General features: G+C 46.1%; 1 protein-coding gene across 9 annotated transcripts in view; it reads right to left on the reverse strand.

The window, feature by feature from the left end:
• Positions 1–7,307, reverse strand: part of LOC108441796 (disintegrin and metalloproteinase domain-containing protein 11-like) — a 44,690-nt gene extending 37,383 nt beyond the window's left edge. For 6 of the 9 annotated variants that reach the window (XR_005129761.1, XR_005129760.1, XM_037535453.1 and 3 more), the window contains exons 1-5: positions 6,909–7,252; positions 6,477–6,595; positions 4,960–5,036; positions 3,468–3,534; positions 2,868–2,950 (exon numbers count right to left, since the gene is read on the reverse strand). Coding sequence is in view for 7 of the 9 variants with exons in the window: in XM_037535453.1 (XP_037391350.1) it covers positions 2,868–2,950; positions 3,468–3,534; positions 4,960–5,036; positions 6,477–6,595; positions 6,909–6,951 (389 nt within the window). In the remaining 2 variants the exon portion in view is untranslated. Of the gene's footprint in view, positions 1–2,867; positions 2,951–3,467; positions 3,535–4,959; positions 5,037–6,476; positions 6,596–6,908 lie in introns of those variants that run through there. The other 3 variants (XM_037535458.1, XM_037535452.1, XM_037535457.1) reach the window with 3 other exon arrangements.
• Between the last annotated feature and the right edge of the window lie 5,153 nt (positions 7,308–12,460).

Consider the following 12,460-nt stretch of genomic DNA (forward strand, 5'->3'; position numbering starts at 1 on the left):
TTCACAGCAGTGGCTGGAATGAGCCTACTCTTATAGTAGTTTTTCATAATTGACTTAATCCTGTGGTGCCCACTGAACTAGCCTGCAAGGATAATGAACTGACTTTGGACCAGCTTATCGACCTTTCCAAGGTTGGATCAGCTCCTGCAAAAGCATTCTATTCCACAAAGCACAGCTCATCCCCCTATTATTAGTTCCAGTTCTCGACCAGACTCCAGTTCCAGTATCAGCTTCAGTTCCAGTCCGGAGACCAAGCTGACAGTGTGACGTGTCCAGGCTGTCCAGAGAGGAGAGACTTTGATGACTTTATGGGAGTCTATGCATGTATTGTGGCGATGCTGGTCATGTTCTCCATGAGTGTCAAGCTCGTCCGCACAGACTTCAGGAAAATGAAAAACCTGGGAAAGCATGTGCTTCTACAGGCTAATGTGGTGAGTGTTCTCACAAAGGGGTTGGTTTCAAAGTCTTTTCTTCTTCCTGTAACTTCACTGCTGACAGTCTTTTGTTTTATCAGCCTTAATTGATTCCGGAGCTGAAGGGAACTTTCTATGCTCCGATGTGGTGACTCAACTCCAGTTCCTTTGTTTAACAGCTGAAGAGCCTTCTTTGCATTGCTGCCCTCGACGCAGAACCTATTGGAGTTGACCCAATCATGTTTGTCACTAAACCTGTCCATTTGGAAACCTGTTTCCTCCATCATAAACTGCTTTCAGTTTTAGTTATAGACTCTTCTGAATTTTCAGATGTTTTGGGACTGTCATGGCTTCAGAAACACAATCCACAGATCTCATGACCTAACCAAGAGATCACCGCTTCATCTGAACATTCAACATTAATGTTAGATCTGCCTCGATAGAAAGTCCTGAACCTGCACTTCAGACTGTTATGCCTTCAGAGAATTCAGGCATGTTAGAAGTATTCAGTAAAAAGAATGCCATCAAACTTTTTCCACACTGCCCCTATGATTGTGCAATAGACATTGTACAAATTTCCACTATCCTTAAAACTAGAGTATATCCATTGACAAGAGGAAGGTTAAGCTATGGGGGAATATATTAAACAGGTTCTTACTCAAGGCTTTATTCATCTGTCAGTGTCACCAGCAGCATCTGGATTTTTCTTTTGTAAAAAAGAAGGATGGCAGTCTTGGGCCTTGTATTGACTATAGGGCACTTAATAACATCACCAAGATATACCCATTACCTCTCATTCCTCTGGCCTTGGAACAACTTCACGGAGCTCAGTTTTTACTAAGTTAGATCTTAGAAGTGCCTACACCCTTAAGCGTGTGAGGGAGGGTGATGAGTTGAAGACTGCATTTATCACCACTAGGAGGCACTGTGAATATTTATTGATGCCTTTTGGTTTAATCAGTAGCCCCTTCCATGTTCCAATCATTTGTAAGTAATGTACTCAGAGACATGATCAATTTGTAATCGCCTACATAGATGATGTCCTGACTAACTCTCCAGATTCAAAATATGTGTCCATCAGGTTCTCCAACTCTTATTGAGGAACAAATTGTATGTAAAGGGTGAAAAATTTCATTTGCAGAAAGTTTAATTCTTAGGGTACATATTTGGCTCCTAGGGGGTAGCTGTGGATGACAGTGTAGACGCAGTAGTGAACAGGTCCATTCCTGTCTCAGTTAAAGATTTGCAGTAATTCTTGGGTTTTACTCAATTTTACAGACATTTCATCAGAAATTTCATCACTCTGGCCACACCCTTCGCTGCAGTGTTGAAAGGGGTGGCCCTTGGCTTGGAATCCTTCCATGGACGCTGCCTTTCAGTGGCTCAAGGAGGCTTTTCTGTCTGCTCCTATTCTGGGAAACCAGAGAAACTTCATCCAATAGCTTTTCATACAAACTCATACCAGCTGAGAGGAATTATGGTATTTGAGATTGCAAGTTGCTTGCTGTGAAATTAGCATTAGAAGAATGGAGACGTTGTTAAGAGGGAGCAGAACTTTTTTTTTGTCTTGATTGACCATGAAAATCTTGAATACCTCCGTTCAGCTAAATGTCTAAACCCTTGACAAGTGCAGAGCCTTTTATTCTCACGATTCCAATTTAACATCTCTTATCATCCAGTATCCTGAAATACCAATGCAGATGGTCTCTCCAGAATTCACCAGTGAGTCTGAAGGGGAAATAAAACCTGAGCCTGAACCTACCTTTATCAGTGTGGATAATGGCTTTTAGATGAGAAATAGATGACAAAATTTTTAGAGCTCTTGAAAAGAGTCATTCCTGAGGGTTCTCCCCTGAACAAAACATATGTGCCTATCCAATTTCGAGAATTCATCATTCGCAAAGTAAAACACCTAAAACATTCCCAGGCGGTAAAGATTATGCTTTTCCCGATTCTTGAGCGTCCTTGGTCCTATAGATTTTGTTACTGACTTGACTCCATCTAATGGTTATGCTACCATTATGCCAATTATTGATTGCTTCTGTAGAGGAGTGCCATTTGTTCCTTTAATTCCCTGCCAAGTTAAGGATGTTTTGGACTCTGGGTTGGACTCTGAGATTCATGCTCGGCATCCAGAGAAGCTAGCCCCATGTCTCAAGGGACATCCTCAGAAGCCAGTGTCTAGCTCCTGTCTCCTGTGCAGCACCAGGACAGCTCTGGGGACTTGCCTACTAGTGCCTATGGTTGGCTAGGTGGTGGTTTTGGACTTCCTTTTCTGGTTTTCAACATAAATTTTGGACTGCACATGTCTGGCTTCAACTGCAAACTTACAGCATAATATAAGTGTTACAGTACAGATCCTTCATCAGTGTTTAAGATTTGAAGATTCATTTACAGGTGTGTGTGTGTGTGTGTGTGTGTGTGTGTGTGTGTGTGTGTGTGAGAGACACTCACTAAAGGCCTTGACAGGTTGCAAGTGCTGCCCAGGACCCTGGAGTTCTCCTCATAGAACCATGATAATAACAGTGTTCTCCACCCTACATACACACGGATACAGATAGACACACATGATCACATACACTGGCATTAAAATCTGAATGTGGAGACATTTCTGTGGGTGTTTAGATTAACCCCCTAAATATCCAGAACTAACTGGAAGGCTCAGAGTTTATTATACACTTCTATAATCAAAGAACAGCTCAACCAGTTTACCATGAAGTCCCTGTTGCTGAATAATAAGCCTTAATATGCAACAAGCCTAAGATTTTAGGAGTTAAACTCTAACAATAATTAGATTGCAAATGAATGATAACTGGAAAATGGTTTATTATGTCTTTGTTTATTGTGTCTATGAATCGTTGGAATATAATGAACAGTTTAAAGTTTCTTAGCTCTACAACTCAATTGAGTAACAGGCCTACAGGCCTGTTGCTATGGAAACTGGTCACTCTGTTATCAGAGAATGATGAGTACTGTGTGTTCATGAAAGAGCTAAAATGTACAATAGACACACACACACACACACACACACACACACCCACCCTCATCACTTACCGTGGTCTGAGATGGTTTTCCATTGCCATTAAAGTGACGCTCCACATAGGCAGAAGATAAAAGATCGCTGAAAATAAACAAACAAGGACAACCGTCATCTGTGAACATGTTACAGATCATGTGTTAGAGTCTGTAATGCGAGATGTAACCCAATTACAAAACCAGAATTAAAGAACCAATGTCTATAACCCTAGCCCTTAATTACTGACTCTAAAATCACAGACTCCCATATTATAGTCCCAATGTCCTAGACTCTTAATTATAGAGGGTCTGTGACATTACAGACCCCATATTATAGACCCAATGATATACTCATAATTGTAGACCCTAAAATCCAGATCCCCATGTTACAGACCCAATATCAAACTCAAAATTATAGACCACCATATTAAAGACCCAATATAACAGCCCCTTAGTTGTAGCCACTTAAATTACAGACCCAACATGAAAGATCCTTAATTATAGATCCTGAATTACAGACCCCCATATTACAGATGCAATATCACACTTTCAGTTATAGATTTTAAATTACAGACTATATCAGAATCATAATTAAAGACCCTAAATTACAGACCCTCACATTACCAACTCAGATTCATTAATAATGACAGATCAAGACAGAACTTACAGACCAAATCACGTTTAACTATATTGAAGCTGGACTATTTTAAAACACGGAGCTGCTGTAATTTGAGTAATAACTGACGAGGTCTGTGATTTTGATCCATTATTAATCTGCAGTGTCTGTAGTGTTTACAGTCTGATCCGTATTAACTCCAGAGTGAAGTGCTTCTATAACTGGCTGAGCTCTGAGCCCCTCAGTAACAGTGATCCTGTTCAACTCAACATCACAGTAATGCAATAACAAAACCGACTAATAGAAAACGGCTCCTGCAGTTTTTCAATCTGAAGACGAGACCAACAGATAAATGGAGGTTGATTTGACCCAATTCATAATCCTGATGACTATTGAATTCCATGATTCGGTGAATACTCCCTCCTGTATGTTATAATAAAAGATTATTTAGAATTGCTGCTAATAGCTGGGGACGTGACTGGGAAAGTCTCCCACAGTGGAGCCGTATCTGCCATTTATCTGCGCAGGATGTTGTTGCTGTCCGGAATGTAATGCCTGTTATATAATGCGGAGATAAACATATGAACAATGAATTTAGATCTGGGCTGTTTGGGGTAATTTGGTAAATTACACAGATTTTATCTCATATGATTCACTCAGTCAAATCATCTGTAGATTACATTACCGGACGGTCTCTGCTAACACTAATCCACCTCTAATAGGGCTTTAGAGACCCTGAATTACAGAGTACATATCAGAGATCTCACATTAGGGTTTGTAGTATAAGATCTGTTATGTCGTGCCTGCACACTACAGACCCTATATTACAAACAATATAGACACCATACTGTTCAAACTCACTGCTTTAACCACATGTACTGTAACAGTTGAAGCAGTTTTTGTGATTGTCCTTACTGGTTCAGTTGAAGATCTAGGATGAAAGTTCTTCCAAAAGCCTCGACTTGGAAACTGCTCTTGGCTAAATGCACAGGCTGGAACAGAGACAAACAAACAAACAAATAAATGAATTAATTAAAAAAGGGTAAATCAAGAATCAGTGTACGTGTGTGTGTGTGTGTGTGTGTGTGTGTGTGTGTGTGTGTGTGTGTATGTATGTGTGTGTGTGTGCACATATATTAATTATTGATAAAAGCCCGTTTCAACTCTGGACTGAATAATAAAGAGGATGAAAGGAAGAGGGAAAGGAATGATAGAACTGGATAAACAATCCATGTAGCTGGGAATTTTTTCACTCCTTCACTCGCCCTTCACTACTTCAACACAACCTCCGGCTCCGACTCACCCAAGGACTCCGTTTCCCAGAATACCCTAAGAGATGATGTGACCATAGAACCTCAAGAATCCACCATCACTGCTCACAGTCTTCTGCACACAGACCTGTTTCACCTGCTGTGTGTCATGTGACCAGCCTTAGCCTATTTTGTAAGCTCGAGCTTTAGACTAGGCTCCTTGTGCTTTGTGGCTTCTCCTGGTTGAGCTACTGAGCGTTTCCTGTGCGCTGTTCTGTCTTGTTGTGTTCTGACTGTTTCTGGATTTTCTTGCTTTTTGGATGTGGCTGCCTGATCACTTCCTCGCTATGGCTGTTTACCGGCTGTGGTTCTTGTCTAACCCTTCAATAGAAGAACCTCACTACGTGTCTTTACCACGGCTGGCTGGCTGATTCCGTCATGTTGCTGATAACCCACGGTTTTCTTATTATCAAGGCCAGTGTTCCACTGCTGAAAAGCAAATTTACTCATCCAAAGGAAATTTCAAACATTGTTTTAAAAACAAAAACTGGAAAAATATAAAAAAAAAAAAAAATCTAAAGACATGTTTTCCCAAGGGGGCGGCACGGTGGCGTGGTGGGTAGCACTGTTGCCTCACAGCGAGGAGGGCCTGGGTTCGATTCCCCGGCCGGGTGACTGGGGTCCTCTCTGTGTGGAGTTTGCATGTTCTCCCCGTGTCTGCGTGGCTTTCCTCCGGGTTCTCCGGTTTCCTCCCACAGTCCAAAGACATGCGGTCAGGCCAATTGGACATGCTAAATTACCCCTAGGTGTGAGTGAGTGAGTGACTGTCTGTGTCTGTCTGTCTGCCCTGCGATGTACTGGCGACCTGTCCAGGGTGTATCCTGCCTTTCGCCCGAAGACTGCTGGGATGGGCTCCAGCACCCCCCCGCGACCCTGATGGAGAAGCGGCTTAGAAAATGGATGGATGGATGTTTTCCCAAGTTAAATTAGGGGTTGGGGTTTGGGTCAAACTTTACAAGTACCCTCCAAATGAAAATAAATCAGAAAAAAATCCCCAGGAATGTCTAGATCTGAACACTTCACTGTCTTTAAAGTAGTTTTTTTATTGTGGGAGCAGTTTAAACTAATTCAGTAGAACGGTCAGTATAAGTCCATCCTCTGTCTCTCTCTGTTCTCACTCACTGTCTCCTGCCCGCTGTCTCTCACTCTGGTGTCCAGTCTGCTGTGTAGTTTCTCCTCGGTGGTGTGTTTCTGCTGCAGTAGGCGTTTGGGATGTGTGATGTGCTCCACACTGCTGCTGCCTAACACACACACACACACATTGAAAAACATCAGCGAGATCAATGAAGCTCAATTACTACACTTAATCAAAAGTAAGCTGAGCAGTTCAGCACAATTCAAAGTCTGCTGCATTAGTACAGTACAGTATCTGCTGTATTAGTAAAATGCTCTCTTATATTCATACAGTAAGCACTGTATAAACAGTATGTGCTGTATTAATACAGTATTGTATCTGCTGTATTAGCTTATAATTAGCCCACTTTACTGCAGGTGCACAATCTATAAATGCTGTTGAGGATGAAAAGCCCCCTGTTTACCCCGCACAGTTCTTACCTGCCACTACAGCAAACAGCAGGCACTGCAGCGCAAGCATCATAACACAGACTGCATGTACTGCAGCTTTATTCAGGCTGTCAGCAGGACAGATCTCCGTCGGTGTTTCTGCAGTCGCTGTGGAGCAGCTCAGAGGCGCTGAGCTCCAGCACTGCAGTCCATCCACTGCAGCTCTGCGTGTTGACACACCACGAGGGTCCACTGCAGCATCAAAACCAAATGTTAAATGCGTGTAAATGGGTTAATAAAACATAGAAAGCGGTCAATCAAGCAACACACGGTTATGTCTGCACGGTGATCTGAGAGCGTGCCTGTTTCTCTCTCTCCATTTGTGTGTGTGGAGGGGGGGCAGGGGGGCTCTGCGGCAGAGCACGTGGGATCCTCCCTGATCCTGCACAGCGTGAGGCACTACAGTCTGTAGAGTGTCCAGCAGGGGGCAGCAGAGGCTCCACTTCTGCACAGTGTGAAAGTATAAGAGCACTTTGAGGGAAGGTGGATCACTGGGGTGGAACAAACTTATAATTCAGTAGCGACAATCTGAGAGTTCCACTCAGAGAACGCATCAGAAAAATAACTTCTGCGCAGAACTCACTACAGAAAATAGTGAAACTGCTGTTATAATAATGTAATAATCCTACACATCCAAAAATCCACAATTTGAAAACTGTACATAAACATACAGACCCAGCCCAGCTACAGCGAAATATATTATACTGTTATTATAATGTGACATGTTATAGTATTATAGCTCTACAGTGAAGTATATCATGTTATACTGTTATGATAATGTAACATGTTATAGTATTACAGCTCTACAGTGAAGTATATTATGTTATACTGTTATGATAATGTGACCTGTTATAGTATTATAGCTGTATCTGATGCTGCTTCACATGCTCATCAGCTTTCTACTGCTTTGTAGCTGAAACCTGATTAAAATGTCATTGATGTCTTATGAGTATTACTTTAAAGTATTACTTTAATTCAACATCATTAAATATATTTGACATTACTCGGATTGTATGAAGCAGAAAATGGTAAACCAACTTCCAAAACAAATATCCCTGTTCAGAATGTAATGTTTCTAATGCAATTAATTTCTGTTAAAAATGTAAAACAGAAGCATTTCCACTAATAGTCTCAGATGCTTGGACACCACTGTATAAAATAATAATAACAATCATCATCAGCATCATAGAATAAGCTGTTCAAATTCGCAAACGTTTATTGGAACATACTGAGTTCCACCTCCATTGCACTGAACCACCACTGAGAGAGGGCACAGAACAGAACCTGAAGAATCACAGAGAGAACTGTATTTACATTGAATGAAATCATTAATAAAGGGGAAGATTATGATAAAAAAAAACCCAAAGCTTCACACCACCAGCAGGGGGCAGTGCAGGATGCATAAGACATGAGAAGATTTTACTGAAGAGCAAACTTCAGCACTCAGTGCTGTTTTTAATGAACCATTGTCAACTCTGAGTCACCACTCAGGAGGAGGGGTCAGCTAGGAACAGGTTATTCAGCCTCAACATGCTTAAATTTGGCCGAGAATGTTCCACCAACCAAATAATATCCAAACAGTGGTAGTCTTGTGGTGGTCTCTGTCCAGGGCTGATGCACTGAACAGTAATGCAGGAGCTCCAGCCTGTAATGGTAAACATAAACAGTAAGAAATAATGTAAGTGCTCCTAAAAAAGTGACCACTCATGAGGTGTGTCTTCAGAGGTGTGTCTTCAGGAAGCCAGAGGAGTGACCTAAGCAGAGGAGCTATCTCAGCGGAAGAGGGATCTCAGCAGAAGAGTGATCCAAGTAGATTAGTAACCTCAGCACAGGGACGACCTCAGCAGAGGACTGATCTCAGGAGAGGAGCGAACCTAACAGAGGAGCTACCTCAGCAGAGGAATGATCTCAGGAGAGGAGCAACCTCAGCAGGGGAGCTATGGCAGAATAAGAGGGATCTCAGCAGAGGAGTGACCTCAGCAGAGGACTGATCTCTGGAGAAGAGTGACCTCAGCAGAGGACTGATCTCAGCAAAGGAGCGACCTTAGCAGAAGAGGGACCTCAGCAAAGAACAGATCTCAGCAGGGGAGTGACCTCAGAAGAGGAGTGACCTCAGAAGAGAACTGATCTCAGCAGGGAAGCAACATCAGCAGAGGACTGATCTCAGGAGGGGAGTGACCTCAGCAGAGGAGCGACCTCAGCAGAGGAGCGACCTCAGGAGGGGATCGACATCAGCAAAGAACTGATCTGAGGAGGGGAGAGACCTCAGCAGAGTACTGATCTCAGCAAAGGAGTGACCTCAGCAGGGGAGCGACCTCAGCAGAGGACTGATCTCAGCAAAGGAGTGACCTCAGCAGGGGAGTGATCTGTTGAGGTTGGTCCTCTGCTGAGAGGACTGATCTCAGCAGAGAACTGATCTCAGCAGCAGAGCGACCTCAGCAGAGAACTGATCTCAGCAGAGGAGCACCCTCAGCAGAGGACTGATCTCAGCAGAGGAGCGACCTCAGCAGAGGACTGATCTCAGCAGAGGAGCGACCTCAGCAGAGGACTGATCTCAGCAGAGGAGCGACCTCAGCAGAGGACTGATCTCAGCAAAGGAGTGACCTCAGCAGGGGAGTGATCTGCTGAGGTTGGTCCTCTGCTGAGAGGACTGATCTCAGCAGAGAACTGATCTCAGCAGCAGAGCGACCTCAGCAGAGAACTGATCTCAGCAGAGGAGCACCCTCAGCAGAGGACTGATCTCAGCAGAGGAGCGACCTCAGCAAAGGAGCGACCTCAGCAGAGAACTGATCTCAGCAGAGGAGCACCCTCAGCAGAGGACTGATCTCAGCAGCAGAGCGACCTCAGCAGAGAACTGATCTCAGCAGAGGAGCACCCTCAGCAGAGGACTGATCTCAGCAGAGGAGCGACCTCAGCAGAGGACTGATCTCTGGAGAAGAGTGACCTCAGCAGAGTACTGATCTCAGCAAAGGAGTGACCTCAGCAGGGGAGTGATCTGCTGAGGTTGCTCCTCTGCTGAGAGGACTGAACTCAGCAGAGAACTGATCTCAGCAGCAGAGCGACCTCAGCAGAGAACTGATCTCAGCAGAGGAGCACCCTCAGCAGAGGACTGATCTCAGCAGAGGAGCGACCTCAGCAGAGGACTGATCTCAGCAAAGGAGTGACCTCAGCAGGGGAGTGATCTGCTGAGGTTGGTCCTCTGCTGAGAGGACTGATCTCAGCAGAGAACTGATCTCAGCAGCAGAGCGACCTCAGCAGAGAACTGATCTCAGCAGAGGAGCACCCTCAGCAGAGGACTGATCTCAGCAGAGGAGCGACCTCAGCAGAGGACTGATCTCAGCAGAGGAGCGACCTCAGCAGAGGACTGATCTCAGCAAAGGAGTGACCTCAGCAGGGGAGTGATCTGCTGAGGTTGGTCCTCTGCTGAGAGGACTGATCTCAGCAGAGGAGCGACCTCAGCAGAGGACTGATCTCAGCAGAGGAGCGACCTCAGCAAAGGAGCGACCTCAGCAGCAGAGCGACCTCAGCAGAGAACTGATCTCAGCAGAGGAGCACCCTCAGCAGAGGACTGATCTCAGCAGAGGAGCGACCTCAGCAGAGGACTGATCTCAGCAAAGGAGTGACCTCAGCAGGGGAGTGATCTGCTGAGGTTGGTCCTCTGCTGAGAGGACTGATCTCAGCAGAGAACTGATCTCAGCAGCAGAGCGACCTCAGCAGAGAACTGATCTCAGCAGAGGAGCACCCTCAGCAGAGGACTGATCTCAGCAGAGGAGCGACCTCAGCAAAGGAGCGACCTCAGCAGAGAACTGATCTCAGCAGAGGAGCACCCTCAGCAGAGGACTGATCTCAGCAGCAGAGCGACCTCAGCAGAGAACTGATCTCAGCACAGGAGCACCCTCAGCAGAGGACTGATCTCAGCAGAGGAGTGACCTCAGCAGAGGACTGATCTCAGCAGCAAAGGACTGAACTCAGCAGAGGAGCAACGTCAGCAGAGGAGCGCCCTCAGCAGAAAACTGATCTCAGCAGGGAAGTGACCTCAGCAAAGGAGTGACCTCAGCAGAGGACTGACCTCAGCAGAAGACCGACCTCAGCAGAGGACTGACCTCAGCAGGGGAGCGACCTCAAAAGAGAACTGATCTCAGCAGAGGAGCACCCTCAGCAGAGGACTGATCTCAGCAGAGGAGCGACCTCAGCAGAGGACTGATCTCAGCAAAGGACTGAACTCAGCAGAGGAGCAACGTCAGCAGAGGAGCGCCCTCAGCAGAAAACTGATCTCAGCAGGGAAGTGACCTCAGCAAAGGAGCGACCTCAGCAGAGGACTGATCTCAGCAGAGGAGCGACCTCAGCAGAGGACTGATCTCAGCAAAGGAGTGACCTCAGCAGGGGAGTGATCTGCTGAGGTTGCTCCTCTGCTGAGAGGACTGAACTCAGCAGAGAACTGATCTCAGCAGCAGAGCGACCTCAGCAGAGAACTGATCTCAGCAGAGGAGCACCCTCAGCAGAGGACTGATCTCAGCAGAGGAGCGACCTCAGCAGAGGACTGATCTCAGCAAAGGAGTGACCTCAGCAGGGGAGTGATCTGCTGAGGTTGGTCCTCTGCTGAGAGGACTGATCTCAGCAGAGAACTGATCTCAGCAGCAGAGCGACCTCAGCAGAGAACTGATCTCAGCAGAGGAGCACCCTCAGCAGAGGACTGATCTCAGCAGAGGAGCGACCTCAGCAGAGGACTGATCTCAGCAGAGGAGCGACCTCAGCAGAGGACTGATCTCAGCAAAGGAGTGACCTCAGCAGGGGAGTGATCTGCTGAGGTTGGTCCTCTGCTGAGAGGACTGATCTCAGCAGAGGAGCGACCTCAGCAGAGGACTGATCTCAGCAGAGGAGCGACCTCAGCAAAGGAGCGACCTCAGCAGCAGAGCGACCTCAGCAGAGAACTGATCTCAGCAGAGGAGCACCCTCAGCAGAGGACTGATCTCAGCAGAGGAGCGACCTCAGCAGAGGACTGATCTCAGCAAAGGAGTGACCTCAGCAGGGGAGTGATCTGCTGAGGTTGGTCCTCTGCTGAGAGGACTGATCTCAGCAGAGAACTGATCTCAGCAGCAGAGCGACCTCAGCAGAGAACTGATCTCAGCAGAGGAGCACCCTCAGCAGAGGACTGATCTCAGCAGAGGAGCGATCTCAGCAAAGGAGCGACCTCAGCAGAGAACTGATCTCAGCAGAGGAGCACCCTCAGCAGAGGACTGATCTCAGCAGCAGAGCGACCTCAGCAGAGAACTGATCTCAGCAGAGGAGCGACCTCAGCAGAGGACTGATCTCTGGAGAAGAGTGACCTCAGCAGAGTACTGATCTCAGCAAAGGAGTGACCTCAGCAGGGGAGTGATCTGCTGAGGTTGCTCCTCTGCTGAGAGGACTGAACTCAGCAGAGAACTGATCTCAGCAGCAGAGCGACCTCAGCAGAGAACTGATCTCAGCAGAGGAGCACCCTCAGCAGAGGACTGATCTCAGCAGAGGAGCGACCTCAGCAGAGGACTGATCTCAGCAAAGGA

This window comes from Pygocentrus nattereri, chromosome 27, assembly GCF_015220715.1.
Source record: "Pygocentrus nattereri isolate fPygNat1 chromosome 27, fPygNat1.pri, whole genome shotgun sequence".
Taxonomy (NCBI): Eukaryota; Metazoa; Chordata; class Actinopteri; order Characiformes; family Serrasalmidae; genus Pygocentrus; species Pygocentrus nattereri.